Source organism: Pelmatolapia mariae, linkage group LG9 (assembly GCF_036321145.2).
Source record: "Pelmatolapia mariae isolate MD_Pm_ZW linkage group LG9, Pm_UMD_F_2, whole genome shotgun sequence".
In the NCBI taxonomy this organism is placed as follows: Eukaryota; Metazoa; Chordata; class Actinopteri; order Cichliformes; family Cichlidae; genus Pelmatolapia; species Pelmatolapia mariae.
This window is the reverse complement of record NC_086235.1, coordinates 30,476,342-30,490,600: the sequence shown is the minus strand read 5'-3', so window position 1 is coordinate 30,490,600 and position 14,259 is coordinate 30,476,342. Positions and strand designations below refer to the sequence as shown.

Below are 14,259 nucleotides of genomic sequence, written 5' to 3'. Positions count from 1 at the left end.
AGTTTACTGAAGCTAAAGAAAGACTTTCCATCTAATTAAAAGTATTTTGCTGTAATGAGCGTTGCTTCTCCATTCACCTCTTTTGAATCTTCGTGTATTTATACACCACTTTGTCTCGTCTCCCTCCCCTCACCTCCAACAGATTGCAGTGGATAGCCGCCCCTCCCTGAACCTGGTCTGCTGAAGGTTTCTTCCTGTTAAAAGGGAGTTCTTCGTTCCCTTTGTCACCGAGTGCTTGCTCTTGGGCATGTGCTCTCAGATTGTTGGGGTTTTCTCTGTATTACTGTAGGGTCTTTACCTTGCAAGTGCCTTGAGGCCTGTTGTTTTGATTGTGTGCTATATGAATAAAACTGAATGGAACTGAATTTGATTAACGAAAGTTCTGAGATGATGTTAAATAGACAAGTGGGAACTTAGACTCCTGGACGCATGAGGATTGTTTCAAAGCTAAGCAAATGAGTGAAGGAAGAAAGATAATTAATCGGCTAAGACAGGTTCGTATATAAGTTCTCTGTCTCTGTTGAGTATTTAATATGTTTTGTTTTGTAGGCTTTATTTTGATTGGTACATATGCTCTTAGCTAATATCAACCAAATTCTCTTTTCTTGGTTCCTGACAAGATTTATGCAACCGTGCCTTCCTTCTAGTGATCATATGAAAATCAGGAGTTCTGACATCGTATTAATCACATATAATATTATTTACTTTGCAGCTGGTCACAAATAAACTGCTTGTTTTAAAATGTTCTTATGCAACATGCATTTTTGGCATGACATGCAATAAATATGTTTACTTTTTAGACAGTGTATACTGCTGCACACTACAGATGCTTTTTGTTAAGAAGTGCACAGGATCATGTGGTAGAAATTGATCAGGTAAAAAGGCAATGACACGTTTTTTTGTTTTTTTAAAAAGCAGTTCTAACCACAGACCTCAACTCTGTCAGAGTATCACTCAAACAACCGAGTAAAACAGGATCCTTAATCTGCCGCTTTGATCACAGTGTGTTTCTCCAGGGCCTCCTCAGAAGGAAGTAACAGTATCCAGGTCAGGGTTAAATGCTGATTCTTCTCTTTCATACTGAAAACTGACATCCACGAATGAGCCGAGCTCAATGAACAATATTCAACTTTTCTTTCCTTTTTTTTTTCCGCCTCATACACGAACTTCATGTCATCGCTGCCGATTCTCCAAAATAAGAGGCAAGTGTCGGGATTAAAAAGTGAAGAAAGAAAGTGTAAGTCATATAACTGCAAGGTAAATCAAAAGTTCTCACTCCAATCTCGCTGCCTCGATACAAGGATTAGTCAGAAATGATTGTAAATTCTGTTGTGTTGGCGCCCTATTCTTGACAATGAAAGTTCCATTAAGTTTAATTTAGAAATGCAAATTACTGTTTATGTTTGTTATGATAGACAAGTGACAGGAGTCTTGAAATGCGGATGTGTTGCTAGCTCTTTTTTTTTTTCTTTCAAATTGCAAATAGAAAGCCTCTGAGCGAAATAAGAACCAGAGAATATTATTATTCTCAAAGGCAGAAAGGCAAATATTACATGCATTCAAGCTTTGGCTGGAATACACAAGATATGCAAAGCAGCAAGAGGTGCAAAACACAAACGCGCTGTTGAACATGGAGTGCACATTTCCAATCAATTCACAACATTTGCAACGCCTAATCCCATCCCTACATAGAAGAAAATCCATACTGTGCTATCAGTACTCAAGGCTCAGACCCCAAACTTACTGTAAGCTTGGATTTATGATTAACATGCACCACTATGTAGGCATTAGATGCTGAAAGAAACATGTAAAGATGTGTCCGAAACACCGCTATAACAAGAGAAAGGAGGAAGAAAAGACAGAAGAGTTGACAATCAGACCCATCATACAGGGAAACTGTTGCTTTCTCAGAGATGATCAATATGGTGATCAATTGATGGTTAAATGTCCTTTTCTGGCAGTTAAGTCCTTCACATGGTTGTCTCACATTAAGGCTTTCACACTGTATCCCTGCACAGAGCGTCTCGAGTGCATCACTGACCAGCATGTTGTGATCTGACTACACACAGCTGCTGAAAACCAATCAAACATTCTTTATTCGCCATCAGTTCCTCCATAAGAAGTTTGCAGTTGCTATGACTACAAAAACACTACCTGTAGAAACGTGCGGACATAACCTTGACTTTAAAAATATGAATCAGTGGCTTTCATCCATACCTATGGATGTTTTGGTAAATGGATTAAATCAGCTATCACAGGAAACAGACAACTTCATCATCTCTACTGACAGAGATTCTTCCTCCTTAAACACATAGACACACACAGGGAGTTGGTTCAGCCTCCACCGACACTAAAAGGTGATTTAGCTGATCTACAGCGACTCTTGGTTGAGCCTATGACGTAACCTAGGCGAGCAACGATGCTTGTGCTTTGTGCTTTCTTGTTAACTACCTTGTGGTCGTGTCCCAGTGTTTTATATGCAGTGCTAGCCACGAGAGGATCAAATAAAATGCTGGGATTTCTGGGTTTTTTCCTCTCCTGAGTTGCCACCCTTTGTTGCAGTCAGACTGTTTTCAGTTTTTTTTACTTCTTTGTACATTCCTTCACATCCATTCTGAAACTATCCACTTGTGAGCTACGACAATTCTCTCTAATAATTGATCCCATTGAGACATTCAAAAAAACGCAGTGCAAAAGTAGCCCGAAACACACAGGAGGAATGTAACATACTCACAGTAGTTGCAGGACGTGCTAAGGCTATGTGTAGTTACATTTCCATGATATGCCATAGTGATTTGTGATTACGTTGGATCCCCAGTTAACAAATATGTCCCCTGTTAACACATACGTCGCAGCCCAGTGCCTAGAAGTGAAAGGTCACGTGCCCCCAAGTGACAGCTGTCAATCACAGGATGTGGGAATTATCCAGTGCCCTAAGGTTATGGGAGACCATGAGAATAGCAGGCTCCTAATGTGACCGCATTGACTGGTGAGAACTCTTGATTGCTAAACACACAGTACAACTGAGCTGAAAAACTAGCATTTTTTTGAGCTGGCAAACAATATTTAACCACTTTTATTTACAACGAATTTCACAAGGGGATTTTGTCCCACAAGGCCTTCTCTTCTTTAAAAAAAAACAGAAAAGAAATAAAGAAAAGCACTCTACTTTTGAATCACAGCAACAAATTAAAACACACACACACGATGGGAGGGCAACACTGGCTTCACACTGGATTTTTGGCACCTATTAAAAGAGTAATATCAAACATGGCATTGTCTTCACATCAAATATTTATATTAAAGCAGACTTCCCTCCTTTGTCTAGAAAGCCGGTATAATGTGACTGTCTGGAAAGGGATGTGAGAAGTCATGGAGTATTACCTGTGATCCAAGAGTAATGGAAAGAAAAAAAAGTGCGACTGCTTGATGTGGAATTGTAACACATGGAGAATTACTGATAATCTGCTGTTGTTCTTTCACCTAGGTGCTTGCACGGGAGGAATGTCTTGTGGGACGGAGCGTGCAGTGAAACCTCGTGTGAAATCCATTGTTTTTCTGCAAAGTACGAGTCACCCACGACAAGTAGAAGCGAACAAATACAATCACATTACTGCGTATAAATTATAGATGAGGTGTAAAGCAACTACACTGCTGCAAAGGCGCAATGCTAGTTAGTGTCGTTTGAATGAACAAGAAAGGTATGGAGTTAAAAAAAGCACTGCTTTTTGGGGCATCCTTTACCTGTCTGGAGCTGCAGGGCGTCCATTGCGAGGCTTGTTGACCTGGGCGTACAGCGCCTCCAGGGGAGGACCGTTGTCTTGAAGGTTCAGGGAAGGAGGATGCGGGCTCAGAGGACTCTGGGGGAGATGGTAGGGGTGGCTGTAAGGGTCTATCGTGCTGCTGTCTATTGACGAGCACAGCGATCCAATGCCGGCGTAAGTGTGGTCCTCGTCTGAGCTGAAGGTGCGGCTGACGACATCTTGGATCTCTGCGTACTCTCTCTCTTTTGCCTGCTTCTCACGGAGTTCCCGCGTCTTGGCCTGTATTCTGTCAGGAACACAATGAAGGGAAAATGTCAGGCAGGAGTTTTGAATTAGTGTGCAAAAACGCAACAAAAAAAGCCAGATTAATGGTATAATATTTTAAGGATTTAGTAGTTTTGAGTTATTTAAAAAGGTTATTTGGAGATATGCAAATAATGATTAATTCTGCTTCTCCCTGCCTGTCTCTGGGCAAAATTGTAGATCTCCACTTTAAGCTAGTGCTTAAAAAAAAGAAATTGTCCAATATTAACTGTTTTTCAGGCACTGTTTGTTTATTTGAATGTCTTTTAAATGTTCACTGAATTTGCAAATGTGCATGTGTTTACATATGAAGAATATCAGTAGGTGAGGAAGCAGATATTTGATGGTCACTTAGATTCTGAAGCTGAAATGTATCATACATATATAATAAGGAAGTAATGAGATAAAGCAACGCGGCTTACAGCAAACTTTCACATATTGATCATATATAAGGAGGAGGTTCTCAGAGGTAAACCTCTAAAGTGGCTTTCTTCTCTCGGCCCTCTAACAAAATAACGTAGGAGGGAAACAGTTAGGCCTCATCTATGTCCTTCCTGCCCCTTCCTTCCCCTCCATGCGGCTGCTCTCCGCAGGATCACTTCCACAGAGCAGCCCCTTTCACGGGGCTTTCCTGTGTCAGAGAGGGGTTCCATGTGAATGCCCGTCTGTCTGCAACTAACAAGGCTCGGTCAGGGTGCTGCACGGGAGGGAGGAGAGCTTGCTTTGTGGGAGAAGAGGGATGTACAGTGAGGCGAAGAGAGGAAAAGGGGTGAGGACAGCAGGAGGAGGAGGAAGGAGGGAGGGCACCTCCCACTGTGGTGACCCTGGCAGCAGCCACTGCACTGCTCACTGGTTCCAGATGTTGTATGTGCTGCGGGGTAACTCGCTCATCCACACACGCACGGACACAAGCACACTACCTCCCACCCGTGCTACATCTCCCTCTTACCTCAGGTCATAACCGACCTCTGATCCCCAACTGCGGCTTCTCGCAGATGATTGGCAGGTTTTGAAAGGAACTAGAACCCCCACACCCCCCACAGAAGTCTCCGTCTCATGTGTGTGTATTTTAATAACAGTAATCACATTTCAAACAATCACCATTTTTCAGTGCTGGATTAACCCAATTCCCACTTCCAACCCGTAGACCGCCTTGTTTATTTTTAGCTGTCCAAAATCCCATTTTCTCAGCATTATCTGCAGAATGAGATTTTGATGGAGTCCTGATGCAATGTTGCATGATGTGCAGTCATCTATAAAGCCCCGAAGCTGGTTTGGTGTATTTTTGCATGGCTCTGTACGAGGTAAACAATGGAAATGATCGGCTTAGCTGTGTGTAGTTGTCAGAAAGTCCAACAAGGGGGGGAAGAAAAAAAGACACTAAATCCCAGAAGCCTTTTCACCTGCCATCTGGCTAAAGTGATGTCAGATCTCTGCCAGGAAGGACCAGACAATGATGTTACCACAGGTTCACGGAAGTCCACTGGGATCTCAAGACCCTCTGGCATTTTATGGACTAATCAGATTCATAAAAACGGCAATATTGACATTTGGGATGAGATAATGGCCGGGGCTAGACTGGCGACATCAAGCTAAAAGAGAAAGACTTCTCCAGGCCTCAGGAGTCCGGCATGGATAAGGCTAATAGGTGCATTTCAATAAGACGATCTTAACAAGCAAAAAACTGCAAAATTATGAGTCATGCTGCTGCTGCCACTGGCTTTATTACATCTGCATCCCTTCTGTGTTGTAACTTTGTTGCTTTTATGTAAAAAAACAAAAAAGGCTTTCATTTCAGCATATCTAATGCTTAATTTTTCATGGGCGAAGCCACGGCTCGTCTGGTTGTAGAAAAGATTTGTCTGCGTGTTTTAGGAGAAAACATATCAGCAATCCAAACCTGTTGCTCTGCTGTCAAAGCAAGACTAATCTTTTGGATGTCAGACAGAAAAAGGCTGGGTTGTGACGCGGTGTTGAGTTTTCATCTTTGGCCAGGTGGCAGCGGCTTTTCTCTGTGCCAAGCTGAGATTTGAAACACGACTACTGGAAATGTAGCAGATGTAAAATGTGCGTTAATATACATTTTGCATTATGAACTTTAAACACACTGATGTGTCTCCAGTTTCTGCTACTGCAGTGTCATCCAGCACTGCAAAAACACTCAAATACTTCAACAACTACTTGATGGAATAACATCAAAAAATGTTGGGAAAATATTTGCAAAACCAGGAGAATGAACCGGAACGAGACACTGACAGGCGTGTGTGTGTGTGTGTGTGTGTGTGTGTGTGTGTGTGTGTGTGTGTGTGTGTGCGTGCGTGTGTGCATGCGTGTGTGTGTGTTTGAAATTTGAAGCTTCGAGTGAACTGTCTTACATAAACCTCTTTTACCATAGAGACATCCCACAATACAATATTATCACAATACTTCACCTACGATGTGACATTACAGCGACATTTTATTTGGACATTTTGTGATATGCTGAGTATTGTGGTAACATATATTGTGATTTATAGCTTTTTTTTCCAACAGCAAATTATGTCCTCAAGATTAAACTTTGTCAGTATGTGTTTGATCTAATAAAAGAAAATTATCTCACTTCAGTTTTATTTTTTTGCTACAAAATGAGATTGTCAAGCACATTTCCAGTTCTATAGGAATATCACTAAAAACAATCAGCTGACAGCCAGTGCTTGTATATATGTCGGGATGTATGTATGCATGTGTGTATGTGTGGAAGAGCATGTGCTCTTTTAGGATTTTCTGATTTGGATGTTTGTCAGCGAACATTTTCTCGGGGTGGTGGTGGATGAGATGAGCCCTTTTGTTCGTAACATTCCCAGATATTATTATTTTAATGTATTTAGTAAAGTATCCATATATGGCGTCTGTATCAATAGATGCATGGCGATATTTTATCGATATCCTTGTATTGATAAAATATCACCATGCAAAATACAATATTTTCCCCCACCGCTATTACAGCGGAGCCATTTTGACATGATATATTAGATATACACAGCTGTTACTAATCACACTAATTGAGGCTCTGTGCTAAACAAAACAGAACCTCCTGCAATGAGGAACACCTGTGTTTATTTATATTTCATGCAAAATGGCTGAAAACACAATTCTCAATCTACAGTTGTAAAAACCTTTAACTTTCCAGGCAAAACCATCACAGACGCATCAGAGCACTTCCATTGGTACTCAAAACCGAACAAGTCTCAAATAATTCGACCCATTAGTACAAAAATAAGCATTCGTCACACAGTACGTGAAAAAGTTTCATTTCTACAAAAACTCAGAAATATGGAGTAGAAACAAGAACGAAGAACACAACGTCTGTGCTGTAGTTGTTATCTGTAAACTCTTCTCGTGGATTATCATTCCATGTACAAGAACGTGGTGTACAATACTGCAGCTGCTCAAATGTCATCTATAAATACTCTTCTAGATTGTTTTCTTCCCTATCTTCCTCCTGTGTTTCTCAGATTGCTTCCATCTATTGTTGGTATCAAACCTGAACAAGTATGAACAACTCTGAGCTGTTGTGTTCATGAAATTGCGCTAATCTACGCTTAGTTGCGTTAAACTTCTGTCGACTGCAGAAGTACAAAAACTGGCTTTTTGTAACAATAAACTGGCTCATGACATAGAGAATATTTGCTCAGAGTATAGGTGGTAGTACTTCAGCAATTCAAAAAATAAGTGCAATAACAGAGTTCACATAAAGGTCAGGGAGCCATCGTGGTGCAAGTCGAAAGCTGAACAAGTCTCGATATAACCACAACCACAGGAAACTGTTGGAATTTAGAAGCCGTTTTTCTGCTCTCTAATATGCTCATTAGCCCCGAAACCTCACACACCTGCTAACTGCATTCTTTGTGGGCAACCTGTGACTGCTGCTCCACTTCCAGGTCCTCTCATTCCCCCTGCCTTCTCCTCAGAGGCCACCCCTGCACTGCACCGTATATACTCCATTAGCCAATTAATGGCCCGGCATGTTAACATTGAGGAAAGTGCTGCCCACACTAAACACATTATTACTATCACATTATTACAGACCCAATTACCAGGCCTTCTCCTCTCGTCTCCTCTTTCCACATACTACATTTTTATAGTTGGCGTGCCAAGGACACGATTCAAGCTCTACTTCTCCGGCTGGATTTTTATTCCAAGCATACTGTTGAAACTAAAGAAGAAGCGACAATTTGCCCATCCCAGGAGTGCCTCTGTATTTTTGTACCTCTTAAATAAAATGCGATGCCTGCTTACTTCATAACGGTGGAGTGGAAAGGCATTTCCTGCTGGTGAACAGACAGTCTAGACAGTCTAATGCGGGGAGGCTTTCAGGGCAGTTAAAGTTCAGCCCCTAATCCACTGACTGACCGTGTCTTCAGCAAAATTATGTGTCAGCCAGATGACGCCGCTCTCCCTTTAACATTTCAGCTTTCTCTCTGTTATTCTCCTTGTCAAACCGCATGCTCACGCCAACTAAAGCTGGATTTGTAATGACGCCGTTACTATTAGAGGGCCGCATGAAGCAATTACTTGAACTCTTCGTGTCGCTGGAGGAGAGTCCTGGTGTGAACTGGTGGCAACATGTCAGCTCGAGTCCTTTCTCTCCCGAGCTGAGTGAATCTCATTGTTAATCCAGCAGTTGCTGTTGTTTGGACCAACAAAGCGAGCAGACTCCTTCTCCATATGTTTGTCAATCTTTAATCTACCCCAAAGGACACAAGGAGGAGATGGGAAGAGGCGGCGGCGGCGGTGGTGCTGGTGGTGGGGGGGCGTCTTTACTCTCCTACATTCATTTTGAAGTCAGCACGCTTGGAAGTTTCGAAACCATGCCTCTTCAATATGCATTGTTACCACGGCGGATGAAACAGAATGTATTTGCTGTCTTACTTTCTCATCCAGCCGCCTTGAATAGATTTTTTTTTCAATACTCCCTCATCAAAAATGTGTTCTATTATTCTGAAGTGCAGACGGAGGGCAGCATACATCTGAATCTAATCAAAGCGCGGTAAGTGACTCTGCTCGCAGCTGCCTGCGCAGAAGCGCAAAGCTCTGATAGCGCAGCTTTTCTGTTGACACTTGGCCCGCGACATAGTAGCACAATCACAGAGATAATTGTTCGAGTTCCGCGGTCCTGATTCGCAGCGCTAATAATCGCATTAACTTGCTGTAGGTATCAATATAATTACAAAAGTAATCACCCATCCCAATCAACCCGGTTGGAGCTTCCTTTGAACTCGCTATGCAAATGAGACTGGAATAGGATACTGAAATAATTAGGTGGTTCGACAAAATGGAACAATATCACTGGTACTGTGATCACCGGGAAGGAAAAGAAGAACTTTAAAGTCTAGGATCTTCATTCAGTGGGACAAAGTATCTTTAAGCTGAGCAAAATTATAAAAAGACTTTTCATTTGTTAAATAAAAGACTTGGATTTGCCGTTTGCTGTCAGAAGTGAATTGTGCTGACTACTTCAGAAGCGCGGGTCAGGTTTTTGTTTGGAAGTGTAACAACAAACAACAGGAAGCAGGTCACTGTCCAGGAAAGAAAAAAAAGAAGAGGAAAGAAAAAAGAGAGATAGTCTCTGCTGTGTTAGCGGGAACAAGGAGAGTGGCGCTGGAGTGCTGGCTGCTGATTAGAAGCCAAGCGGAGCCAAGCAGATAAGAGAGAATGGACATCATAATCAGCAGCTGCAGAGAAAGACAGACGACAATGGAGTTGAGTCCAAGAGAAAAATGAAGGAAGACCATTGTCAGGTTGGCTTTGTGCACTTCCCACACTTTGGCCAAGGAAACATAGTTTCGGGGCGAACATGTGCAGCGATAACACAGAGACTGATAGAAGCTCCATCAGCACCACCACAACCATGCTTCTTTCTCTGTCACGCCTCGCTCCCCCACAGCTGTCTCCATGAATGAGAACCACAGACGCCCGGGGTCCAATCAGAGTGCTGGGTATTTTCACGGTCCTCTCAATAGGAGCCAATCAGATAGAGCTGTCTTAGGCGCTGTCCAGTGGCTCAAAAAAACAAAGCAAAACAGAATAATGGCCGCCTCTGCTGAGCTGAACATGGATTTAAATCAGCCGGACCACAGGTTATAATGATGGGACATGAAGCAGCCAATCACACGAGCTGTATCCAATCTGCCAGATTTTTTTTTGCAAAACAAATCCTGCTCTTCATCAAGTGGATCCGGGGCACTGTGCTCTAGTAATGGAGTCTAAATTTTATGTACTCTCTTCTCCATCATTTTCAGTCTATAAGTGGCTGACAAGATATCAATGGAGGAGAACGGCTTTATGCAAAATAAATGGATTGTATCAGCGAGGAAGCACGGGCCAAGAATACACTGCATGAATCACATCAAGGTCAGAGTTTTAAATATATGACCATGGTTACCTTATTGCAGGGTAAAAAGGGGGCAGGCTTTATGAATTAATCTGTTTCACCTCTCCAATGACTCCTATTTTGAATCACTAAAAGCCCCTGTCACAACTGTCTGCTCCAATTAATGACAGCGAATGTCAGCTGAGCTGGGAGTCTGGCCGCGGCCCATCCCGGGTCGCGGTGACGTGCTGTGCCGGTTGACGATTGCCAGCTTGGGAAGCCCGATGTGTTCTGATCCATAATTTCATAAAAGCCCTCTGGAACGCCGCGTCTCGGTGTCAGCAGAGCAATCAATCACAGCACGAGCCGTACACGTTAGAGCTACGACAATCAAATGTAGCACCTCGGGAGTGTAATACAGTAGCGCTACCAGAAAATACAAGAAGTAATGGATTTCTGAGCCGTCACCCTGCTGAACCCCGGTGCTTTGAATATCGACTTGGCTCCGTGGCAGGTTGGTTTATTATTGCCCACCACAATTTCCCTCAGGATCCCCTTTCCATTAACTGAGGGACAATCCTGGTCTGGCTGAGTGATGGGATTTGGGAACAGGTACAAAAGGAAAGAATTAGGCTGCTCTCCTGCAGAGGAAGCAGGGCTGGGAGCGCACACATGCAGAAGGGACACAAACAAGATGGGGAATGAGGATGTACGGCGAGACAAAGCGGCAGAGAAAGAACGTCAGCTGTGAAAGACGAGATTTAAATAACGTGGACACGTTTGGATGGAGGTGCGGGAGGGCATGTGCTCCACATATCTCGTGCCCACTGTGTCTGTGTCGATTCTGCTGCTTAGCATGACAGCTCTCTGGGAGCTGCTCAAAGAAGAAAGATCTGGATGGACCACCAGAGCCACCAGTCTCCAGGGCGTGCTGATGGAAATGTGTTGGGCCACCAGCCAGAGGGGGGTCATACCCTCAATGGAGAGAGGACCTTCGTTGCAACTTATAGCTGAATACCAGCAAGAAATGCATTACAGCTTTTTGAGCAAGGCCTCCAGATGTTCCTTTCAGCTGAGAAGAGGGCCCTTTGTGACATTATGTATGTGTGTGTGTGTGTGTGTGTGTGTGTGTGTGTGTGTGTGTGTGTGTGTGTGTTTGCAGTTGTTTGTGTTTTCGACAGCCATCCGTCCTTCTCTTCCTTCGCTGCAACAGCGAGCGCTATCAAGTCCTATTGTTTCTATTCAATTAGCTGCCATTACCAACGGCAGTTTGATTACTGAGTTCATTTGGCTGGCGGGGAACAATGGAGGCAGCAAGCTGTCTTTTTCTTCACCAATACTGTCTAGCCCCAGAAGAGAATGAAACGGGGCTCGTCTGTGAGGGATGAGGTGCACGCAAGCAAAACCGACGCCTCACCTCGGTTCGTTTGGACGTCCCGGCGTCCACGGTGCCAGAGGACAAGAGGACAGAGGGCCAAAAGAGGAGGATGAAAAGGAACAGTGCATTCTTGAGCGATTAACAACCTGGGCGTGCTGCAGGGGAAGACAAATGGTGCGCTACATCGATTTCGCTATTACAATGAGCACTATTCAATCATGCTAAATCCACAGGGGCCTAAGAGCACCATTAGGAGGTCAGCGCCTCCGAATGGCACAGGCAACAACAATCTATAAATGATCTATTTAATGTACTGATATAAAAGAAAGGAGGGCATTTCACAAATTGACATCAGAGTGCTTTCCCAGAATTTCCCAACTGTGCCTCTGCCATTTTGTTAATTAGGTAGTTTGCTAATTTTCCAGTAATCACAGTGGGGGGGGTTTTCTTCCCCACTTTGTTCAGTTTAGACTGAAATCATTACAGTGCTGAAGCTCTCTTTGAGTACTCACCTCTCTTGTTCCAGTCTCATCTGCTGGGTCTCCTCTTCTGATGCCTGCATGTCCTCTGCTTTGGATTTAGTGGAGCTCCTCCTCTCCATCTTGTCATCCAGCCGCTCGTCCTTCCGGTTCTTTCCAAACCTGGAAAAGAGAAAAGTGTGGTGTAGATTTAAATAAGATACCAGACTTTAGTACTATTCAACGGAGCTTTTATAGAAATATATTTACAGTATGTGTGTGTGTATGTAAACAGCAGTACATGTTTTCCTTTGTCTAAGATGCTCAGGTAAAACAATCAGTAGGAAATTAAAGTGTCAAATTGTCAGGTTTGGATTTATATTTGGGAAGCAGCTCAAAGGGAGTCTCCTTGGGAAGCCATCCATTATTGGAAGAATAACTTTAATATGAATGTAATCAGAATGCATCAAGACATATCAAATGATAAGACGACACAGTGAATTCCCACCCTACCAACTGTCCACACAACACAGCAGAAAAGATTCAGCTGTGGTATAAAAAGTAACTCTGCTTCCACTTTTTTCCTCTGTAGTTGATCACATTGTGGACCACATATGGCCCACTATGATCAAAAGTGTGCCAGACCAGTGAAAGCTCCCCTTTCACTCAGTGTAAGGAACTTCAACTACATATTTAGAGCCTTCTGTTTGACACCTGTGGTTCAGATGTTTGAAAGCTGTGCAACCAGGACAACTGGAAAGCTGGCTGATATCTCTAACACTCTGGCCAATGCAAACTTTTACAATTTAATGACAGGAGTGCGACACTGGTCTGGACATATATGAGGCAAGGTGAGGGACAAGCTGAGAGCATGATTCTCATCAGATATGCTATGCACTTGGCAAGTAAAATGAGTGGAGAGCGTCTGAAGACAGAGCGTGAGAAAATGATGAGGAGAGGATACAGATCGCAGGCTTACAGCTGACGGGGGAGTACGGGGACATCTACAGGACCACACAGTCTCAAACAGCTCTGCTATCTGATTCCATCGTCTGACTTCATCACTGCGCAGGATTACAAGATAAAAGAGCAACTTCACGATGAGACTGGAACAGCAAATGCAGTTTTTATGGGAGCACGATGTCATATCCTGCTCCGTGATGCAGCAAGCCGTGGAGGAAGTGAAAAACATATACACAATGGAAGGATGAAAGGTACCAAGGAAGTGCACATCTGTACACCACAAAGCAGCTCTATGCATGGCACACTGTCTGCTCTGGCATGACATCATGTTGCTGTGCTGGTGATTTGGCCAGTTTTTTTGTCATAGTTTTCTCAGTATAGACTTTTTCAATAGCTATAAAACAAATGAATCCAATCATCAGTCAATCATCTTTCACAAAGCTCAGTGGAGTTTAAAAGTGTGACGTGAGAAGAAATTTAACAAAAAAAGGACTGGAATTTATTGATCCATCGGAACAAAACTCTGCGTTCTTGCATTACAAACACCAACATCGCTTCTGATGTCCCCTCTGGGCTTTTGTTTTTTTGACCACTTCCCTCTAACTTCAGACAGAGAAGACATCAAGCTCTGTGGGCTCCAAGCCCCATGATGCTGGGGATGCTATGGTGCCAAGTTTATTATACTTTTTTTTTTCCATAGCTGTTCTTTATTTGACAGTTTGAGAACTTTCTCTAAAAGCTGAAAAAAGATTACATCAGACGTGGTTCACTTAGGGCCAGTGAAAGGAAATATATTCATGAAATGGGAGACTGGTTCCCTCAAGGATGTTTATTATTCTACTTTACATTAAAAGCAGCCTGGACCTTTGTGCAAATGGCTTCTCTTTTGGTAGCACCTGTTTTGGAATTGTAATCTTTCGAATGTGCTACAGGAGACCCGAGTTTGTGGCTTCGTAAAGAGCCCAGAGGCAAAGGGAGTGATATGTGGGCTCTTTTGTAGCACAGATAGCATACATTACCTGATTAATTAATCAACAAATG

At 43.1% G+C, this 14,259-nt stretch overlaps 1 protein-coding gene across 1 annotated transcript in view; it reads right to left on the bottom strand.

The window, feature by feature from the left end:
• Positions 1 to 14,259, bottom strand: part of LOC134634773 (partitioning defective 3 homolog) — a 351,935-nt gene that overhangs the window by 68,974 nt on the left and 268,702 nt on the right. Inside the window, exons 20-21 of the mRNA XM_063484142.1 lie at positions 12,310 to 12,438; positions 3,745 to 4,050 (exon numbers count right to left, since the gene is read on the bottom strand). Of these exons, the coding sequence (XP_063340212.1) occupies positions 3,745 to 4,050; positions 12,310 to 12,438 (435 nt within the window). The remainder of the gene's footprint in view (positions 1 to 3,744; positions 4,051 to 12,309; positions 12,439 to 14,259) is intronic.